Source organism: Miniopterus schreibersii, assembly GCF_964146895.1.
Source record: "Miniopterus schreibersii genome assembly, chromosome: 4".
NCBI lineage: Eukaryota > Metazoa > Chordata > Mammalia > Chiroptera > Miniopteridae > Miniopterus > Miniopterus schreibersii.
Genome location: NC_138105.1, coordinates 79,248,272 through 79,271,926, shown reverse-complemented (window position 1 = coordinate 79,271,926; position 23,655 = coordinate 79,248,272). Strand labels below are relative to the sequence as shown.

At 39.0% G+C, this 23,655-nt stretch overlaps 1 protein-coding gene across 2 annotated transcripts; it reads right to left on the bottom strand.

The window, feature by feature from the left end:
• Positions 1 to 2,589: 2,589 nt before the first annotated feature.
• On the bottom strand, positions 2,590 to 23,586 carry BNIP3L (BCL2 interacting protein 3 like). Of its 2 annotated transcripts, none has more exons than XM_081136411.1 (6): positions 23,373 to 23,586; positions 15,817 to 16,000; positions 11,326 to 11,398; positions 7,256 to 7,359; positions 6,986 to 7,135; positions 2,590 to 5,322 (listed from the first exon to the last, which is right to left on the bottom strand). In XM_081136411.1, exons 1-6 carry the CDS (start codon positions 23,470 to 23,472, stop codon positions 5,274 to 5,276), a joined length of 660 nt encoding a protein of 219 aa, XP_080992537.1. In that variant the 5' UTR covers positions 23,473 to 23,586; the 3' UTR covers positions 2,590 to 5,273. The 2 variants fall into 2 exon arrangements, with proteins under 2 accessions (XP_080992537.1, XP_080992538.1); XM_081136412.1 differs by lacking the exon at positions 23,373 to 23,586 and adding an exon at positions 16,739 to 17,519 and having other exon boundaries at positions 3,793 to 5,322.
• Between the last annotated feature and the right edge of the window lie 69 nt (positions 23,587 to 23,655).

Here is a 23,655-nt window from a genome sequence, read left to right as displayed (position 1 = left end):
GGGGATCGAGCCTGCAACTGAGGTACAACGTGCCCTTGGAAGGAATCCAACCCGGGACCCTTCAGTCCGCAGGCTGACACTCTAACCACTGAGCCAAACCAGCTAGGGCAAGATCCCTTATTCTTACACAGAATAATGTTTAAAACTCACATCCACCTGACACTTAAATAGCCAGAATTACAAATGTTAAACCAAAGTTTGGAAAACAATGCATTAGTCGACACTGGGAACTCTTTTTAAGATTGTGTTCACTGCATTAATACACGATTTCTTTTCTTACTAGAAAAAAAAGTCACATCCACCAAAGAATAAAAAGTTGACCTAGCCACCAGGGAGTGTGAATTCTGGGAAGCATGGTTCGACTAAAACCCTAAGTACTCAGAAGCTGTTCTAGGAGGAAGAATGCGTGGCAGAGACCTACCTGGTTCATTTACTCAACTTGGATCTTCTCTTCAGTAACACCAAAAAAGCAACTACCTCGAATGGATTGTTGCGAGGACTCAAGAATGTGAGAACTCAAAAGCCAATGTCTGGCCCATGCTAAGCGCTCCCTCAACGTTTCCATTTTTTCCCCCTTGCCCCTCACCCAAAACAGTGACTTATTAAACTACACGGCTAACGCAGCAGCGATTAGGAAACCAGTGATGCTGAGTTTTCTCATGCTCTTCTCACCCTAAATTACACCCCCCAAAACATGGATTCTTTGGCAGGAACATCATAGCATTTATAAAAGCAAAGATGACATGAAACTTAACATGGAGAAATGGCTGAACTGTGTATGGATTTTCTTTTTCAAAGTTATTCATGCTTTAGTGATGCCCAAACGGGTAGCTTGAAGCTTAAAAATCTATCTTTACACAAGGTTATCAGTGTTGCCCGTAATAAAATACGCGCGCTGTCAACACTGCCTGGTCTCTGACCCGATTCCTTACTCCCGGACCGTTACTTCCCACCAGAACGCTTGACAAGTGTTTTCAAAAATATTAATTATTGCAGAAGTGTGTTTTAGTTAGAAGCTGTGCTTTTCAGGACACAAACTGACACTTCAGAATTATTTCAGAAAAACTAAGAAACCCTAGCTAGATGCTTCATTTCCTACCATAAATGTTTGGGTTCTGTGGCCTTGTAATGGCTCCCAAAGTCTCTCTTCCCCTTTCAAGGTTAATTTTCCCTGAGTCCTTAATATGTCCTGCTGCTGCCAGAATCTTATCCCATTACTTATCTGCTCCTGCACACCTTTAACATCTCCTTGCACTCTCTCCCTGCCTACAGACTTACTCCTACCTCTTATGCCAGCCTAAGCAAATGATCCTACCCTCCTGTCTCTTCAAAATCCTCTCCCTCATTTTGTCTCCAAACTTACTAAGGAAAGCCAACACTTGCTCACGTGCTACTCATTCATTAACCTAATTACTATCTTATCCAGGTCCCTTCTCTTTAGCTTCTATAGAAAATGCTCTTGCCAAGACCAGCAGTGATTCAACTGTCAAGCTCAAAAACTTCCCTTAACCACTAAATCTGACAGGATTGATTGCCTCCTCTTTTGGGAGGTTCTCCTACAATACTCACTTTTTTGAGCTTCTCCTCAGCTCAATCTTCAGATGTTAAAACACTCCACCGCTGCTTTAACTCCTTTCCTCTTTCCCCGTGTTCACCTTTAAATACTGTGTGGTACATGGGCACGTGCGTGTTTCATTTCCACGCCTCACCTTTCTCCCCAGTTCTAGTTCCATACAAGAAGTGGCTGTGTTCAAGCCAGGTTCAATGGATTCAAAAGGGAAACCTTCCTTCTCCCGTTACCACCCCATTCCTCCTCCTGTCCTCTCTCTCTGTTAATGGCATCCACGCCCATTTACGCTCCCCCCAACCCCCACCACCAAAAAACAGAGCACACACATGCCTTCCTCCTAAGTCAGCTTCCCACACTGACTTCGGCTTTGTCTCTGCCTACATGCCCACCCGGCCCACCCTTCCCATCCCCAGGGCTACAGCTGTTACCTACAGAACAGGCTGATCTTGCCTCTGGCACTTTCCTTCACTCTTCTGTAACTGCCTAAAATTTAAGTCTTTAACCCTCTCCCTGCTTAAGTAAGCCCCCCAAAGGTAACCCACTGCCGATAACCAATTAAGTTCAATCCCAGAAGGCCACACACATTTCAGTCTGGTTCAACACTAAATTACGCTCAGTTTCCTCTCTACAGTGTCTTCCGGCTGCACTGAACTTCGTGCTATTTCTGGAATGTATTTTCACGTCGGTTCCTGCCATTCCCCTCACGGGCACGCAATGCCCTTTATTCCCTTTCGCAAGTGTTGGGCACTTACTTGTCTTTCAATATGTCACCTCCTCTATGAATGGTGTCCTGACACTATCTGGCAGGATAAATGCTCTGAATGCCACAGTCACTTCACGCACTCTTGCCGTGACTGCCTCCCTGAGAGCAGGACACTCAGGACGGGTGTATCGTTCACCCCGACAGTGCTTGGCACACTGTGAGGCACTTGAAGACTTGAGGAACTCAAGATAAAAATGTTCTCATCTCCTCTAAACTCCCAGACAACACGCATGACAGAACATGATATACGAACAGAAAGGGTTTTGTGAGAGCTTTAATGGCACAAAATGATTATAGCTACGAGTTATACATGTATTGTAAACTGTATATAATGATACAAAGTGCTAACTAAATAGATGAAGAACGCATATTCACTTTGGCTCAGTTAATTCCAATAATTTCAACAACTGGTTCACTTAAAGATTCATCTGCCTGGCTAAGTCTTCAATTTTCACTTTTTAGAACAGTAAATATTTGTACTGTAATCAAAGTAACTTGTTACACTTTTCAGAGTGCAAGTTTGTACAGTTTTACTCTTGACTCTATAAATACTTCAAGCCAGTTCTCATCACACAGCAGAAAAACAAAGCCTGCCCTTTCATCTCCAAATTGTAAACAGGTGTAAAGCTTTTTAAACATCACTCTTAAAATGTCAACTGTTAATTGCTGGATTCTTCTTTCCGATCACATAATCTGTTTCTGTTCGACACAAATCTGGGTAGGAGCATAAACATTTGTCCCAGGTGTTAGGGCTATCAATAAATACTGCATGATTCTATCTTATGAGAAAGTCTACTGTCACCATGTAATAAACAGTCCAAAATGTCACTGGTATTTTTAAGAAAAAGGGCAGAACTAAATTTATTTTCAATGTTGAAAAAAATATAAATATACCCAAGTTCAATTACACTACTGATCGAAAGGTTACTGAATTTCAAAAGAGGGTAATGTATTGCCTGTAAAAAGTTGCTCTTATTTTAAGAATAATTTTACCTTTCCCTCCCATTATACCAGTTGTAATACAAATTGTATATTATAGCAGTTTAGTTATTTAGTTCTCTTAACTTTACCAGCCTTTCCAATTTTATTCAGGCTTTTCAGAATCAGGGGATCAGATTTTTGTTCTTCCCAAAGAAGTTTAAATATGAAATAAACAGGTTACAGATGACAAATAAAGTGTCACCAGATTTAAGAGAGAAACAAGGTATAATAAAAAGATGTCCAAAATTATTTAGCATCCACAGCTAGAAAGAAAAATAAAAGTAAAAATAATCAGAAAACTAGTTTGCATATATCTTTTTCTTAAAGATAGCCAGCTGTATTCTTGAAAAGAAAAGTCAGAAATTATTTTTTATTAATCTGTTATTTTCCACTGTAACACATAAATTTAAAACAACATGATGTGAGAGAGAAGTTAGTTTCCGCGAAATGGCAAACCTGGTTGTCAAAGTGTTTTTATTCAAGTCAATCTGATGCACTTTATTTAATGAGTAAATTGCTAGTTTTAAAATTAACAATGATTCTCTAAATATTCAATAATAATGTCTATATCATAAACTAATTATTTATATATAAAACATAGAATAGTATCCTTCAGAGTCATGCTGTGTGTTCTGAAACCCAATAGATCTACTGGAAATAATTGGTAATCCTGATGCTTTCTAACAATTTGGTCCTAAAGCTTCACATTTTAGAAACAAACACACACAGAAAGTATGTCATTGAAGGAAGTTGCTGAGAGCTCTGGAACGTGAGGAGGTTAATATATCTGAAAAGACGGCTAAAAGAGAGTGACCAGTGCCTGCAGAATCACAGCAATCACCTTGGGAAGACTGTACAGTAAACATTAAAAAAGGAGAGATCAGAAAAAAACACATGGCATCTTTTCCGAACTGTGTCAAATGTTCCCACAAACCAACTCTGTTTTTCAAAGCTGCATGAGTGCTTGGAATAACCTGGAAAAAATTTTCTGTAGAGTTTAAAGGCTTCGGAGTATATGTGATGCTTCCTAAAACAATAAGCCTGTATTTATACCACAAACTGGACCTCATTCCAAAGCCTCTTAGGGGGAAAATTTTTTTTTTTTTTTTAAATTTAAAGAAAGTCATGAAAAATTCACATGCAGCTAATAAACATAAAAATACCAAAAACACACACAAAAATCCCCAAAGCAATTTCATGTATTTCTATGCCTGAGACGTTCCTTATCAGAAATAAAGAATCTATACCATAGAAAAGATGACATTACAACATATGAGTATTAAAATCTGATGTGTTGTAGTTCCTATGCTATTTCATACCTATCATCTATTTAGACTGCCTCCTACAAATTAAAGGTGCCATTGGGAGGCTTCCACAAAGCTGGTTTAAAATAAATTTTTATTGCCCAAGGTATTGTTTTTCTTGTGTCTTGTTTCCCTCCCCCGCCCCCCCCCCCGTGTTTTCTTTTTTAATAACTATAAATTCAAGCTTAGGGAAGCTTGCCTTTGTCTTGAAAAACAAACAAAACAACAAAGCTTTTATATCATTTGCTAACCTGATCTCATTTTAAGAGAGAGATGGTGGTCATCTTGCAAGAGTAAAATTTATACCATGAATGATTCAGGCCTAAGTCTGGTGGTACTAAAAGGAGACAATAGCAGTATTGACAAAATTATTATCTGCTGGTGGCATTTGCGGAAAAGAAGCCCTTGCAAATTTCTAAACAACAGTAAACTCTGTTAGGAAATTCTAGAGTCTTACAGGCCCAAAGGGGATGAGGTTAGTAAACTGCCTCAACAGAGTTTGAATAAAATACTGGATTTGAGAGTTACTGGAGCTGGGATATGTAAAAATAGGGTTGTAGGTTGGGTCATGCTTACAATGGTCTCAAGTTCAAATAAACTATTGTGACAATACATCACTTCACAGGTCACACGCTTTCCCAGGGCCTTCTGTCCTTCAGTAGGTGCTGGCAGAAGGGGTGCTCAGTCGCTTTCCAATATAGATGCTGCAAGGAAACAGAGTGCACTGTGTTTCAGCTGAGCCAACAGTTCCACACCAGCTTGTCCACAGGATGAACCCGAGAAAAAACTCAATGTTTCGGTCCTTAGCAAAGGCTCAAAGTGTAAGCACCCAGTTCCCTAGCACCCTGAAATCATCACTGACTTACTGAAAACTAGTCACCAACCAGCCAAACTGGTTTACTATGACTACATTTTCACTCACGGGGCAGGACTGCACAGCACAGGGGCAGTGACTACACACAGGAAAGCCCGAGAGAACAGGTCCCTGCCAGGAGTGAAGCAGGGCCAACCTCCTGTGGATATTCCCTCATGCAGATAAAAGTTCTACCTTCCTGCAGACTGACTGCTACTTCTGATACAAAATACAGTAATATGCCAAGTTATAAAGCTACCAGTGCTTTCAACAGGGCTCTTAACTAACAGTTTAGTCCTTAAGGATTAAGAGCCTAATATGACTTTTCCATGTGGAGCAAGTATTTTACCCTTAAGTAACATAAGCAGAAGGGAAGTTAAAGAAAAGACGGAATTAGCCCCACCCCCAGTGTAATAAAATCGGCCAACTATTTAAAATCCTTTTTTCTACATTCATCTATAACAATGGTGACTTATACCAGCAAGAGAAATAGTCTGGGTTCATGAAAGGAAGAGATTTTGAAAGGTACAAAAATCAACCTCTTGAGGGCAACAAACTCCTGTGCAGTCAATCCTGTAGGGGAATTTAAACTCGTCTACCCCTGCCCCCACACCACCCCATTCAACATCCACACACTCCCTTCCTCCACAAACACCGTCCATTCTGATGTGATCACTGTCCTCAAAAGCAGAGCAAGCACTCAGAAAGACAAAGAGGTGTGTGGAAAGTCACTTGTGTGTTCCCATGTTCACGACTGTGAGTATCTCTCCGGTGTGCTGAGCCCCTTAAAGGGGAGCTCAGGCATCACGTATCGTTTGATTATCATAAAGAGAATGTGACCCACTGGATAAGCTTGAAGAGAAAAACAGGTATGTCTTGAAAAAAATTAACAGCTAGTGTTTAACTTCTAAAATATTTCAAAAATATATTTCCTCAATTATTCAAATCAAGAAAAAAAAATTTAAAAGACATGCCTGGAGAATTAATGAATTACAGGTAAATGGGGGACTGCTTTCAGGAGAATAAATAAAAATGCTACAAAGAGAAAAAAACAACAGTGTCCTCAAACAACCTACCATTTTCCCTCAAGGACTATACAACAAAATGGTGTATTTTCCTAGCTGGGGGGAAAAAAAAAGTTCCCATCAACCTCCAAATTTACACACTAAAGATTAGTTTACATTAAGATTTAAATAATCTTGAGTAACTTACAAGCAACAACGACAAAACCCAAAAAGAAAAATCAATCACAGATGAGCCCACTTAAAAATGACCACTTCAGAAATTAATATGAAGAACTTATTTTTCAAATAAGAAAAATACTATTAAAAATGCTTATCAGTATACCAACAGTGTACCAACTTAATTCTTTTAAGCTCACACCCTATTTGCACTAACACTTTAAAAGCAAAACAATACAAACTGCTTTCACGTGCATTTCTTACATCTGGAAATAAACATGAGGATAAAACGAATGAAAAATAACCAAGCTGTATGAGTTGACCAGTACTTACCCCAGCCCCAAAGCCAAAACATGAGAAAGGAAGAGAGATGGAATGAACACCTTAAGAAATTCCGCAGAGAAAATACCCCCTTTCTTCATGGCTCCACTTTTCCTCATGCTTAAAGAAACAGAGCGTTTAGGGTGCCTGAAGTGGAACTCCCTGGGGGAAGAAATTCAGAGGCAGGTATCAGAAATGCATTTGCTGAAAATATCTTGGGAACTAGCAGGACCACTGCATACACATGCACTGTGTCCACGGACAAAGCGTGTGAGAACTTACTTAGGGGGAATGTTCTCAGGCCTACTGGACCAGTCCGACACCCAGTCTGCACTTTTCTTCAAAGCATCAGCTTCTCTGTCTCCTTCTACAGCTTCTTCTTCTGACTGTAAAGAATTCAAACTTTAAAAAAGACAAAAAGGAAGACCTATTCTTCCAACTACAAAAGACAAATCTAGACAGAAAATACACGAACTTCACAAGGCCGTACATCGGTCATTTTTATGTAAGAAACATGCTGTTTTTCTAAAAAGGCTGACAAAATAATCTAAGATCAGAGTATTTCTATTTTAACATCTTAAAAATAACTTGAGTGTCACTGTTTTCTTATCTAAGCACAGAACAAGAACCTGAAACATCAATTAAACCTCGATTAAAAAAAGTGAAGCTAAAAAAAGCATATTTGAGGATATGCTAACTAACGCGTGGAAAATGTTAATAACTGTTGAATCTGGGTGATGCTATGTGAAGGTCCACTGTAATATCCTCTTTACTTTTGTACGTGTTTAAAACTTTTCATAATTAAAAATAGAAGGGAACATATCGAAAAGTTTATGCTAATAAATACAAAGTGATGAGAAAATAGGTAACTGGGAGGCCTGATGAGGAAACAAGTCTTTATTAAGCATGAATCCAGAGACAAGCATGATTCTAAACACTAGCCACTAACTTTTACCTTGCAACAACCTATAAAAATAGAAACTATTAATATTCCCCTTTTACAGAAGAGGAAACTGAGCTATAAATTCAGTAACTGCCCGAGTAGCAGGGTCAGAGTCCAAACCCAGGCAGAATGTCTCTAGAGCACTCCCTCTTCAGAACTAGGTTTTACTCCCTGGAAGATTATATTTTTCTAGACAAATCGCTATCCAAACATTTCCCAAGGTTTATTGAATACTAAAGCCAAAATTTTTTTGGAATAAGTTATTTTATACTGAGTCAGAATTTGACATCTTTCATATCAAATAAATGAAAAAGAAATGTTTTCTCTTTAATAATAACCTAAAGTTTTCAGGCCAAGAGCAATCAAAATTTCCAAAAGCTTCTTTCAATGGAACCCACAGGAATGAGACATTCCTAAAAATGACACACCATTATTTATTCAACTTTAGGGAATGTGATGCTATGACCTCAAACCAAAGGATCTCAAAGCTAAGAATTGTTTTTGATTTGTTATTTTGTTTAAATAGGATCGTCTTCGGCCAAAGCTTTTCATTCTTTTCAGTCGGTAGTTATAAAATGCAGAGCTTGACAGATCCCTGTGATTCTTTTTCTCTCTGGAATAGCTGCCTGGGGAAGGCAGCATAGACATTCTCTAGATACAGGTAGTCCCTTTTACTATGAAACCAAAGTAAAATCCCTGTGGATCTCTGCTACTCTGTGGTAATCATTCTAATTTAGTTCAGCTGGACTTGGCAAATTCCACAGGATGACACAATGTAGCCTTAGAATTAAGCTTTTTCCACTGGGTATTGAGATTACTCAGAATCATGGGTTGGATCTTCAGAGTAAATCTAAAAAATCCTAAATCAAAAACCATCAATTGTTACAATTTACTTATAGATCAATTTGTGTACACACAGTATCTGACTACATTCAACACGCATTAAGTCTTTTCCATTACCAAAGTTTCCAACTTTGGTCTCATTAAAACTATCCAAAGGTTTTAGGGTTAAATTTGTGAACAAGTTAGTATTTCGTGTTTTCCAAGAGAATGGAAATATAATAAGGTTTTGTGCTCTATTTTTTAAAAAGATGTAATTTTTCCTTAGATGAGGTTAAAATCAGGATCATATGCTCTTCAGCTCTCCTCATTTACTACCAGCCCTGTGCTTCCTTCTATTCATCTTAAATTTGCCCGTTTCAGGTTTTAAATTGCCTTCCAACTCTGAGAATTCCAGAATATGGTAAAAATGCACTTAATCTAATTAACTAAGAGTCATGCTTTCAACCGAATCAATAATCCTCTTTCTACACCCACACCTATTCAGACAGATTATGATCCTTTCAGCCTGTCCTCAGGTGCAAGGCCCTTACCTTCTATTTACTTAAACTGTCCTTCTGTGGCCCACCTCAAGTTCTTCAGGTCTCTAAACATGGAAAACAAACTGCACACTATGGGGTCCATGTTCAAATAAACCACAGTTTACAAAGAGGGAGAAAGGAGGACAATTTCAGTTTCTATTATCTTCCAAAGATACCCAACACTGTGCTGGTCTCTTTGGTCTCAGAAACACAGGCAAAAATGCCTTCAAGAGACAATCTAAGGTCTATTTCCTGCTACAACACTGAGGACTATCACCCTAAACGTATAGTTTGAATGACCTTTTCCTTAATGCATTACACCTTGGGCTTCCTCATACCGTAACTCACCAGACATGCCTTAGTTCATTCCCAGACCTGTGAGCTCTCCTGAACTCAGTCCCCTTCACTGATTCACTTTACGGGGTCGCAGGCTCAGACAGCCCTGGTTTCAGTCCTGGCTCTATCACTTACTTGCTTTGTAATCTTGGATAAGTAACTTAAAGTTAAGACAAAGCCTAACCTTTCCCATTTGTTCATGGGCATAATATCACCTCTTTCACTGCACCGAGAACATTAAATGTGGGAAAAACTTAAAAAAATAAATTTAGCACCAATAAATATTAATACCTTTCCTTTCTCCTCCTAGAAAAGGCTGAAAATGCCATGTTCCTCATACAGACATATATAAAAATATTCAGATTACTGCACATGGCCAACTGACATGTGTAACAGTCGTTGGTTGACTGTTTTTAACTGATTCCTAACCCCAAACCATTCGTGGGGAAAAACCCATCCTCCCAAACCTGAAGCGATTAATTTTAAATGATCACTTCTTCAATTTAACAAAAGCAATTTAAAAGGCTTTCTGAAAGTTTAAATAAATTGTACCACTGATATTTCCCTCACTAAAAGTCTTATTCTAAAAGATATAACACTTTTAATATATAAGTTAGACTGCTTTTCCAAACACGTAACCCTGTTTAAAATGGACTGATCTGATTGCTAATTTGCTTACCAAAGCTGGATGACATCCAAAGTTCTTTTAGGTACTTGTTTCTGAACAGGGATCACACTAGCAATGCCATGATAACCTGACACAGAGGCCAAAAGTCTTACCTCTTCAATTCTAGAAGTCCACTTAAATCCAATTATCAGTTAAGCCTAATTGTACATCTGCAATTTCATGAGCCAGGCAAGAGAGCACTTATCAAGTGTTCCATTAGGTTGTTAAGAAAATCATTAGAAAAAAAAGTGTATGTGGAGGGTGAGGGAGATCTAAGGTCAAAGAAATAAGTGGGAAATACATATTTCTTTACTGCAGGAGCTGTCAGAACCTTTAATATGTTACCTGCTGTGACTAACGGCGGGGGAAGTGAGGAAGCCCAGGTGCTGCATCAATTTCCACTTATTTGACATCAGAAGTATCTTGTGGAGCTTTCTATTGAGCAAACGTTCCTCAAAACACATTTGGAAAATGCTAATCTAGATTTTCAATGTGTCTGTACAAAAGACAATATAGATTGAGGACATTTTCCTCAGGACAGACTACAGCAAAGGATTAACTTCATTTCTCTATCTTGGGATTTCTTAGTACACTTCTGCCATGGAAACCTCACAGGCTTTCCTCTTCACTGTTAGTTTATATGGCCAACTGACATACAAAAGCCAGCGATTCAACAAGTCCAGTCAGACATCTTCCTACATGAGAGCCTTGCTCGAACCAGCTTCTTGACAGAACAAAGTTCATCATAAAACACATTTGTATTCAATCCCAGAGATTTCCTGGGTTTCAGAGAACAGCACAAATAGAGCACAAAGTAGGAAGAAACGGTGCAGCCTTCTGAAACTGAAAGGATACTGGGTGGGTCCCAGACAACACACAAAACACTTCTAGTACAAAGGATTCAAGACACTGTACAGCTCCAAACTATCTTTTAAAGTATTCTTATTCTTTAATACATTTTAGCCCAACATACTTACTTAGAGGCTTGCATTTTCCCTATTACTTATTGTAAGTCATAAAAATAAATTACCACACACACACACACCTGAGAGCTATGGTCCCTGCTGGTGTGCATTTCCACATCAAACATAATTTGCCCATCTTCTTGTGGGGAGGGGCTAGAAGAAAAAGAATTTAGCCATTAGTTTTAATTCTCATTTTGTCAAATAAATTAGCCTCTGTTGGAAATTAGAAAATTAAAAGTTACAGTAGTATGGCTTTGAAAAGCAGAAAATCAGAAGTATACAATAACCCCATAAAAGAAATTGAGCACTTTTTCTTCCAAAATGTTCTGGAATTTTTCAGTGGTGATAAATTTCTTCCCAATGATAACTTTGCAAAGGAAATGTTACCTACAGACACAAGACTGTCACATTTTATCTTTACTTTTTTTCCAATAAAGGTAAAATGATCCTAAAATTCAGAGACCTCATTTGGATTCTTTGTCTCAAAGTTCCTTCAACCTTAAATAATTCATCACCAGCAGCTCTCAAAGTGTGAAAGCAGTTTTCAAAGACTCATTCAAAGGGTCTTCGAGGTTAAAACTGTTTTCATAATACTATTAGATTCATTTGCCATTTTCATTCTCATTCTCTCACGAATGGATTGTGAAATTTTCCAAAGGCTACATGTGTGATATTACAACAGATCAAATGCAAAAGCAGATGAGAATCCAACTGTTTTCTATTGAGCCACATATTAAAGAGATGTGCAAAAACATAAAACAGAGCCACTAGTCTTAATTTTTTTGATTATGGAAAAGTTATTTTCTATTTTAAAAACTTAATTATGTTAAAATATAATGGTTTATTATTATTGAATGTATATTTTTTAATTTTCTCAGTTTTAATTTCAAAATATATAACCCACATAAACAACAGCTCTTTGAGGTCCCTAATAGTATTTAGGGGTATAAAGAAGCACAGAAACCAAAAAGTTTAAGAACCACTGTTCTACTTATTTCAGAAATATTTGCTTTGAGATATTTCAGTGAATTAGACAAGCATATATATACACACACATATATAAATGAATGTATAAACTTTAACGAAAAATACAAAATGTAGTCCCAGAACTATAAAAATTTACAGATAAATTTTTAGACAAAAACACATGATCGTGAACTGTACTTGATACAATGGATGAATACATTGTGCTAAGTTCTACTCTTAGCTTTATCAATGATTCCTTGTGTAATTCCACAGCAAGTCTCTAGGACTTTCACTATAACACTTCACCCCCTCACCCCAAACCTAAGTTCAAGTAGAGATGAAAGAAACTCCAGGTTTATCTTGCTCAATAGGAATAGATATTAACTATTAAAGTTATCATGAGCATAAGTACAATGTTAACATATAGAGATGTTGGTGAGACTGACTCAAAAAAAGTAAGATGACCAGAAATGTATCAGATTGATTAAGCCGAGGGTGACAGGAGATTTTTTTTAAAAATTTTAAAATATATCTTTATTGATTTCAGAGAGAGAAAAGGAGAGGGAGAGAGAGAGAGAGAAACATCAGTGATGAGTCACTGATTGGCTGCCTAGCCTGTGCAACCGGGGCATGCGCCCTGACCGGGAATCGAACCCTGATCGCCTGGATCCTAGGTTGATGCTCAACCGCTGAGCCACACCCGGCCGGGCGATAGGAGATTCTTAAATAAAGATAAGAAACATGGTTCTGTATCAAACATATTAATATATTTAGAAAATTTCTGTCTTGAACTGGAAACCTCAGGCAACAGCACAGGACCCAAGCAGAGCAAGGCACTCTTGCTGTCCTCAATTTACTGTCATGCTCGTAACTTTGCTGAGTTCACAGCAAAAGGCCAGCTTTACACGGCCATTACCAGGTCCTGGCAGCAGCATGACAAAGTCAAGACTTGGAGAGGAACAGTGCTCTACCTCTACACTCTTCTTTACCGCTGGCACCCATCTCACTCAGAAAAGCACCGAACATTTCACTGGTGAATTCCTAACAATTTGGAATGCATCAGAGCCTCAACCCTGGCTCATGTTAGGATCAGCTGGAGAGATTTTTAAATATTCTCATTTTTCTACCCCTCCCCTGAAAACAGGATGAGAACTTCCAGGGGTAGGGTCTGTGCACTGGTATTTTTAAAAGCTTCCTGGGTGAATCTAGCATGTAGGTTGAAAAGGCCTACAATAGGGTGGAATCCAAAGCAAAACACATAGGGGTTATCTTCTAACTACCACCACAGTGACAAAAATATAGCTATGGAATCATTTTTAAACTGAAAGTATACATAAATTAGCTTTGGTACCAATATCCAACAATCCAAAAACTTTTCCACCTACAAGAAACACTTTTCAACAACTTCAAACAGAGAGATGCATGATAATTCAAATTACGTGAATTCTGAAGACACTTTTAAATGTTAAAGTGTGTTAGACATCCCAAGAGTATTACTGAGCTAGAGTCTAGGCTTCATCTGAAAGATGGCCAGTAACCCAGAGCCTACAGATACATAACCTGAGGGATAGGAAAGTGTTCAAAAGCATTTGCTATATTTAGCTTCACATGTTTAGAAACCCAACTGAAATACAATCATGGAAGGTGAATTCATATTCAATCACAAGTATAACTGCAACCATAAATGAAATAAGATGACCAGAAAGGCAAGCAGGTGACTTTTTCTCTACTCAATGACAGCTCCAAGTGAACAATAAGTGAAGGAACACACTGATGCCAATGATCGAGGGTCACATACTTGAATGTATACTAAAAGCCTATCAACAGAGCCATAATAAGCAATAAACTTCAGAAACCTATCAGGGTCCCATGATGTGAATGTAATGCATTTATACTTTATTTTTTGTGCTATGTTTTATTGTACTTTGCTTTATTGCACTTTACAGATGTTGTTATTTTACACAAATTGAAGACCCTCTACCAACAAAAAGATTACGACTCGCTTTATTGAGATACTAGCTTTATTGCGATGATCTGGAACCAAACCCGCAGTATCTCCGAGGTATGCCTGTATAATATAAACTTCACTCTGAAAGACAAACCAATGCTGTTGCAACTGGAATTAAAGGCAAGCTGCTCAGGAAAGAGCTATCTGCTCTGCTTCTGCTTATGACTAGAGCCATCCCAGGCTCTTAAAAAGCACAGGGATAAGTCAGAGGTGAGATAGGGTGATTGGGTGCACTGTGCCACAGAGACAGCAAACCAGTCCCCTGCTGCCCTGGTAACATCAGTGGATCATAAGACATGCAGGAAATTCAAACATGATTTACACTGTTCCTCCTTTTATACTTTTTCTGATAAGTAACAATACGTGCTATACACACAATTTTTACAAAGTACAAAAATATTCAGAAGAAAACTCTGTGATTCCATCCCCTAGAGATAATTGCTGTTTACAGCTTTAAATGTTTCCTTTTTCCTGGGCATCTGCATTTTCTACATGGCTGATACTAGTTAACTCTAATTAACCAGAAGACCAGCCAATATCCCACAGTGCTGTAAGTACAGCTGTCACTGGTCTAAGAATTGTTAAATGAAACCAGTATGTCATTTAATATCTAGTCCCTCTGGAAAAACAGAAGCTTATACTGAAAAGTAAACTAACAGCTTAGTCTCAGCCTACTCAGACATACCTCTATATTCTTACTGTTTCACCATTAACAGTCCTTAATCGGTGGAATCAGTTTCTCTAACTTACATAGAGAAAAATGAGATCTAAAGTAAAACTTCCTCAGATAGAACAGAACGGCCTTCAAAAGTAACAGTCTTTACAGACCTCGGTGAGTGCTTCCACCAGGCAATACTGCTCTAACTTGAATCAACTTGCAGTTCCACTGACGCAAACATTTACTGAGTGTCTACTACACACCAGCACCATTACTGTGAGAGTACAAAGGAAATGAAACATGACCCCAGCCTTTTGGAGCCTCACAATCTAGAAGGGAGAGGGCAGATATACACAGAGATAACTATATTCAAGGCAGAATGTGATCTGTGAAACAGGGACACAAAGACAAAAGAAAATGGGAGAAAGGTTAATTCTGTAAGTAAATATTTGTACTACTGACTTTTTTTTAAAGATTTTTTTTAATTGATTTTGGGAGAGGGAGAGGGGGAGGGGGAGGGAGAGAAACATTGATGCCAGAGTGAAACATCGATCTGTTGGCTGGCTCCTGCACGCCCCCACTGGGGATCAAGCCCGAAACCCAGGCATGTGCCCTGTCCGGGAATTGAACTGGCAGCCCCCCGGTACACAGGATGATGTTCAACCTACTGAGCCACACCGGCAAGGGTTATGCCACTGACTTTTTAACAGATAAACATCTAAAAATGATAGTCTGACAAGGAAATTGATTTAATCTGGGGGGAAACAGTGGGCACTCAAATACTTGTCAATTAGCTGTCTGATTTAAATACACATGCTATAATAAACTGGGTGTCATATTTTGTGATATAAAGATGTAAGACATTTATTTTTCCTAATGGGGATTAACCTTGTAACCCATCTGTTTCCTGAATTCTACCAAAGCGTGGACCTCACTTACCTGTCACAGTGAGAACTGCCTCTTGAGCTACTCTGTCCTGATTCATGCTGTGCATCCAGAAGAATCTTCTCCATGTCTCCATTGTGGATGGAGGAGGAGGACGGGACGTGCTCCAGCCCCCCGTTTTTCCCGTGGCCATCATCATTGCCATTGCTGCTGTTCATGGGTAGCTCCACCCAGGAACCTGTTGGACAAGTCAGATAACTCAAGTTAAGCCCAGCAGAACTGAAATCTGTCACGTGCACACAGATGTGAATATGCTGAATTCAGATAAGAAGTCTTATTCGCCTCAAACCAAATGCAAAACGTATTCTGAGAAAGATAAACAAGGAGCAATAAAAGTTCAGAAATCTATATAGTTCTGTTCCTGAAGTAGCTCACACAATCAACCAAGTTAGAAAAAGCTGAAACTCTAAAAACTAGTATCCTAGAAAATGTGTCTTTCAGCCAATTTTCTCCCTGGTTAAAGCTCAGTTTATAAACAATATACACTGTACTGAAACTTTTAGCTTGCTTTTAAAAAAATAGCTACTTTACATTGAGACAGGCTATTTACTTCAATATTTTAGTTAATGTATATATTGCCCACAGTCTACCTCAGCTATTTAGTTATATCTTCTCCACAATGAAATAAATGGATGACTTAAGTTCATTAAGGTCATCTGAACAAGTTAACAACTATGTCCTAATTAGCACAAACAACTGAGGAGCTCCTAGAGAAGGAATTTAAATCCAATCATAAAAACCTCAATTTATGTACAAATCTGGAGCATAAAATTAATGCAGCTGGCTCTCAACTAAATCAGATGATCGTGCTAAAAAATCTGAAAAAAGCTGTACCTCTATCCCACAAATTAGTTGTTCTTTTCCTTTACACCTCACTCTTTCTATTCTTTCTCCTTTCTCTATGCACTACACATACCTTGTAAGAACTTGTCTTTTCTCTCTTCTTTCCCACGAGCTCCTACTTTCTAGGTTTTTCATTAAGCCTCATTGGTTTGGGGGGAGAAACAACTGTGCATCTGCTACCGGTGACACTGAAGTTTTCTCAGGGGAACAGTCGAAGGGGGTGGAGCCACAGAAAAGGGCCGTAACGTAGATAGGTCTTAAAAATATTCATTGGCTCAATGAGTTTGCTGTACATTGCGGTGCTTTAATTTTAACAAAATCTGACAACAGCCAATAAGCCAACTTCACAACAAAGAGATAACGTATTTTTTTTTCTTTCATAATTGCCATTCCTTACAATAAATTTTGTTTTAGAAAATGTCACCATGCAGGTTGGCGGGGCCATTCCTTTAAAATCCCAGCAAAAGCATTAGAGAGTTCTGTGGCTAAGCAGTACTCCATCAGCAAATCAGAAAAATCATGCAAACAGTTTCAAACCCTAAAGGCACTCTAAATGAGGTGATGACTGCTCCAGATCTGACATCAACCTGACGTGAAGGAAAAGCTCACAGGCACCCTGGCTGGAAATCTGACTCCACCCCTTACTATCTATCTGCCTTTCTGACCTTGAGTTTCCTCATTTGTAAAACAGAGATGATAATAACATACTACCTACCTCCCAGGGCTGCTGTGAGGATTAAATATAGAAACATAGGTAGAGTGTCTCCTAAACAGTAGACGCTCAGTTACACACTAGTTAAAAGTTTACATTTGTCCCTGGCCCGGTGCTCAGTAGTCCCTATATGCCAAGGTTGTGGGTTCGATCTCGGTCAGGGCACATACAAGAATCAACCAATGAATGCATAAATAAATGGAACATATCAATGTTTCTCTTTCCCTCTCCTTTCTTCTCTCCCTCTCAAGTCAATTTTTTAAAAAGTTTATATTTATAAATTAATTAGAACAATGTTTACTAAATAAAAATGAAGTTGCCCTTTCCTTCCTTTCCCTCTGAGACAGTCCTGGGGTTGTCGCAGTCCCATAATTACTACCAATTCTTTGGGACTATACTGCCAAGCAACACAGTTATATGACATCTTTGTGGTCTTATTCTATGTATGCACAAAAATGTACACAGACTAGATAGAATTCAACATGGGTTAACAAATTCTACTAGCAAAACTAAGGCATATCTAACAATGAAGGTAATTTAAATATTTGCAGTGCCTCTCGAGCTAAGGGATATGCCAAAAGCATCCCTAAATTTAGCGCTCTGCAAAATATTTTAACTGGAAAGAGAGGCAGAGAAAGAGAGAGGTATCTGATAAACTGTTTTTGTTTTTGTTTTCTGCTTGCACTGTTTCTGGGATTTTCAAACTTATTTTAGGACCAGTTCTTGTACAGAAGCCCAATGTGTAAAATTAACAAAAACAAATAAAAGGTCGGAGCTGCTCTGGCAGAAGCAGAACTAAGTAACCAGGAGCTCCAGATGGGTCTCTGTGGAAGCCAGTGTTCCCTAAAACACAATTAATGTTCACTTGAAGTAGCTGATCAAAGAGAAAAAGAGTGTAACAATATCAGGTTTTCTGGACCTTACTTTTTTGAAGGATTTCCACACCATTATCTAAATTCTACTTCTACATTAAAAATCCATAAGCAATCATAACCTAGGAACTTGGGGAGACATACCTAGGAAAGCTTAGTAAAAACAATCTCTGTAATTGCCTTAAAACTCAGCATAACTGAAGGCATTTCTACTTAAACACCTTGCTGACCAGCTATTTCGAGCCAGAACTCGCCCATGTGGTCAGCTACTTTTCCGATGTGACCGGTCAGTAAGGTGTTTAAAATTACTTAAATTAATGTAACTGCAGACATGAGTTATCTCGTAACCAGTCAGCAACGTTCGGACATGGAAACACGTGTATACCCGTGACGAGTCAGCAAGGTGTTAAGGCAGACAGTATTTATCTGACCTATATTAGTATAGTGGTTAAGAGCACACACTGAAGCCAGACTCCCACTCTTATCACTTACAGCAGTTACACCCCAGCCCTGTCAGTTTTCTCATCTGTAAAACAGGGATAATAATTATATCTACCTCATAGTATCTTTAGAAGGATGAAATAAAACACATTAAAAAGTAGGAAAGGTTACTGGTACACAGTAAATGCTAAGTGTTAGCTAATATTATAATTATACTCTATCTTTTAAAAAAACATTTATTACAAAAATGTTTCTCAAAAATGCAAAGATCAGACAATAGAATGGGGAAGGCCTGGGGGGGAGGGGATCAATGGGGGGGGGCATCTATAATACTTTCAACAATAAAGATAAATTTAAAAAGTATTCACCTGGAAAAAAAGAAAAGAAAATGCAAACATCAGTACATGAAGTAAAAACACCTTTCCTCCTAGTCTCACATTCCTATGCCAAAAGAAACCACTTTTAAGACTTTCATATGTAAACATCCAGAGTTTTCATAAAAATAGGGAATCAGCCCGGCCTACATGGCTCAGCCATTGAGCATCCACCTAGGATCCAGGAGATCCCAGTTTGATTCGGGTCAGGGCACATGCCCAGTTGCAGCTAGATCCCCAGTCAGGGGCATGCAGGAGGCAGCCGATCAATGACTCTCTCTGAAATCAATAAAGACATATTAAAAAATATATATATGGAATCATATTGTGCTTATTTTTCTGTAATTAGAATTTCTTACCCAATAACTTGCAGATGTCTTTAAATGTCTATATATATTGCCTTACTTCATTCTTTTAAACAACCACTTTGCATCTCACCATAAAGATATACCACACTCATCCAAATGGCAGTGGTCATCCATTACCCAAAGTACTGTTTCCAATATTGTTATTAAAACAAAGGCTTCAATGGAGGGTAATTTGGCAATATGTATTAAGAGCCTTAAAAAAGTAGATTTCCTTTAATTCAGTAATTCTCTTCCAGAAATATCATCTATGGAAAAAACAGTACTGTAGAGAAAGTTATGCACATAGATATTAAGAGGCTACATAGCTGCTTTATCCTTTAAAGAAAAAAGGGGGAAAAGCAAATTTAACTTTCTCAATAGATGAACTACACATTTTTTTCTCATCATGTAGTTCATTCCTGATTTACAGCTCAGAATTTCTTGGTGTTCTAACTCTAACAATCCTCACTAAGTCCCTTTTTACTTGGAAAGGAAACAAGGCAAGATACGAGGATTGTGCTGTCCAAGCAAGACAAAGTAGAAAACAATCTCAGAGTGAATTCTCTTCCTAGCAATCAAGCTTTGAAAGTAAAAACTGCAGGCTCTATTATATTAAAAGCCTACTTACAAACTGGAAACTACTCTCTTATGCCACATTATACATATACACATTACTTTAGGTATTTTCTATTTTAGGTTCTTGAGAATTGCTAAGAGATTCAGAGAAGCATGCTTCTACATTCTCTAATATAGTACGTTGTAAAGGCCGGTCCAGTTATTGTGATTACATTCATGACTGTATGCTGTGTATACTCTTTATAATTTTACAATACCAGTTCAATTCTCATGAAAGAGGGAAGTGGGAGAGGGGAAAGAAGGAAGAAGAGTACTATTTCTAAATTTCCCCCCAAGTTTTCAAGGCTCCCTGTGCCACTCTGACCCTAAATGGGTGACACATTTCATTATGTCTTAGCTTCTTTCCTTAACGCCTTTATTTTATTACAAGTACCTGAATCCACATCACGAATAGTTACTGACATTCTTATGAAACAAAAAGTCAGTAACTAGTGTATAAGTATGGACTTACCCACTAGTTACTTATGTATTCAAAACAGTATTATGAGACAGAGAAATTTCACATATCATAGGCTTAAAAGCTTTCTTGCAATACTGAGGAAGCAAGATCATCATGATTAAAAATATTTAAAAAGAAAAAAAAGAGGCTGTACTTTCTACATTAAAGAATAACAAGAATTATACTGCTATCTCAATTTTCCTTTTATTACCTATTGATTTTTATGACATAAATGTCCTATACAAATATGCTTAAGTAACTTAATAGTTTTCTTAAGAGTAAAACTAACAACTGGAAATTGGAAAATATCCTTTTAACTTTGAAAGCATTTCAGATATTTGTCCACTAATTTGTAATGAAAGTGAAGAGTCTCCCTACAATGGTAAACTAAAAAATATATGTATCAGAGAAAGGTTTCATTATTTCAAAAATTTGCTATTAAAATTCTGCTTTAACCCCATGAACTAAAGATAAAATCCCAAACCAGAGATTATCTGTACCATGAGTTCATCTCCTGTTTTTCATAGTTGTGCAACTTGACCCAACAAAGAACTTCAACTGATCAGCGATTAGGATAGTACATATTAGACGCCTAAGTTGCTTTGCCCAGTGCCCAAAAATCACTTGAAGGAATCAATAAGGCTTCTTGTTTTGCTCAGTTCAATGTTGTATTAAAGAGCTAAAATCAGAGTAAAAGGTAAAAGGGGAGTAATTAAATATGGCACTATCTAAAAGCTTTTCAGTAAGTTAAAAGCTCAACCTACCCCAAATAAAATACTTTCTATCTAGCAGATTTCCCAAAGCAACACTGATATCACACACAAGCTGAGTGTCAATTTCTTAAGAGCTAACATAAACATAGCAGCAACTGCTTGTCCAGCATCATTAAATACCTCATAGGTCTGTCAAATGCGGAGATAAATAATCACATATAGCTCAACCCCATTTTTTTTGTTAAATTGTCAAAGGAAAATTACAATTCCTTTGCTTTCTGTGAAATCATGTACACATACAAACCAAATAGCTAACTTAAAGGTATCATAGGAAAACACTGAGTACAATTAAGAAACAGATACTAAAAAAGAGACAGATGGTCAGGTCACCTCTGTACATTACATTAGGTGGAATAACATACTAAGTAAGAGACTAAGAAGCACACAATTCTGGGCCACTGAAAAGTATCCTGATAGGAGCACTAGAAGGGGTTAAAGTAAAAACCTCAGCTCCAGGTCCTAGCTAGGTGTGAACTTGGACAACAAACTTTACTCTCTAACCTATTGCTTTACTGGTAAATAACAGATGAGTTATCTCCAAAGTTTCTTCCCAACACTTTGTAGAGTATATGATTGTTACCCATTATGCTGTACACCTGCAACTAATCAAAATTAATATTAAATGTAAACTGTAAGTGAAAATTAAAATTTTAAAATAATAATAAATAAAACCTCTCCCTGTTCTAAAATGCCATGCTTCTAAGAGTATGCTAAACACGGGTAAATAATTTAAAAATGCATATTAATTTAATGTACAGCAAATAACACTTATAGGCACATAACTTAATACTAATTTACTGTGGGAAAAAATGTGTCTTACATTCTAGAAGATAAGACAATTAAACGTTTTAAAAAGTCAATATTTAAGGAATTTATCCACGAAAAGATGGAGCAGCAGCAATAAGCAACGAGAACATCTTAAAATACTCAAATTCTATCCCCATCTTGTGAGGACAGGAACTCTCTTCCCTAAAATAATTTTTAGGCCATATTGGAACACCTCCGTCTGATGAAAGATACTGCAATGGTTTTAAATGTCATTTAAGCATCCAAATGATTTTTAAACAAGTTCATGTGGCCATATACTGACTGCCCCTACCACCTCTTTCATGAAAGGAATTACAGAAAGATTAGGCAAAAACCTTTCCAAGACTCTGAGCTTTAAAGACATCTGGGAATAACCTTAGGGCAAGATGTCTGAGTACCAGAATGTTACAAAAAGCAACTTTAGTTGGTCGTAATTCAACACTGCCATTAACTTTCAACCGCCCTTGCGTATGAATGTCTTTAACCCGGCTTCTGAAAATTCATTGCCCCAGAGTCCGTGATTTGTGCAATCTTGTATGGTTCAAGAGGGTGTTTGTTCATAAACAGGTTTATAGGGCACACAACCCTATCGTTAAAAAAAATAAAATCACTTGAGCAACTCTGAAACATCTCAAAAAAAAAAAAAAAAAGCAGCATAGCTTCCTCACCCCCCTCTCCCCGCAACGTGATACAAGTAACCACTAAATTACTAAATGATTTTCCTAAGCAGCCTGTGGTAACAAAGGAACGCAACCAGAGGGCTCACGTTCCGAGCCCCGGACACAGGCCGACCCGGCGAGGTGGTCAGCGGGGCCGGCCGAGGCCGGCCGCCCCCCCGACCGCCCCCCGGCCCTCGGCAGCCCCCTCCCCTCGGCCGCGCCCGCGTCCATCCCCGGGCGTCCCGGCCGCACGTCCCCATCCCAGCCCACGTCCCCTCCGCGCCCCGCTCCGCCCCTCCCCCCGCGCGCCAAGGCCCGCCCCTCCACGCCCCGATAGGCTCCGCTCAGGGGCCCACCACAGGTGGGATCCGCTCGTTCCCCGTCTCTTCCCACCCACGCGCCCTCCCCAACAGCGAACCCGAGCTGCCCCCGACCCCAAGACCCCAGGAAGGAGCGGAGACCGCTCCAGAGGAAGACAGAAGCACCCCATCCTGACAGGTGACGGGAGCTGTCAGTCACCCGCACATCCTCGACCTGGACCAATGGGCTGCCTTCTCCTCCCGCCCCCCGCGCGGAGCTGGCCGCAGCGGCCCGAACAGCTCCTCCTCCCCCACCTCCCTCACCCAGTCCGCCCGCCCGGCACTCACTGTTGAGGCCGGCCGGCGGGGGCAAAGGCTGTTCCCCTTCTTCGCAGTTGTTGTTGTTGTTGTGCGGGGGCGGTGGCTGCTCTACTAGATGAGACGACATGGTCGGGCGGCTGAAAGAGCTGTGGCCGCAGCTGGACTCGCTCCGGTTCTCGGACAGCAACACAACAAGCCGAGTCCCCCGCCCCCTTTTCTGCTCCTGCGCAGTCCCTCCCCTGCCCCTGACGTCAGGGCCCGCCCCGGCCACGTGACGACAACACAACAAGCGGCGGGGCGGGGCCGGCGG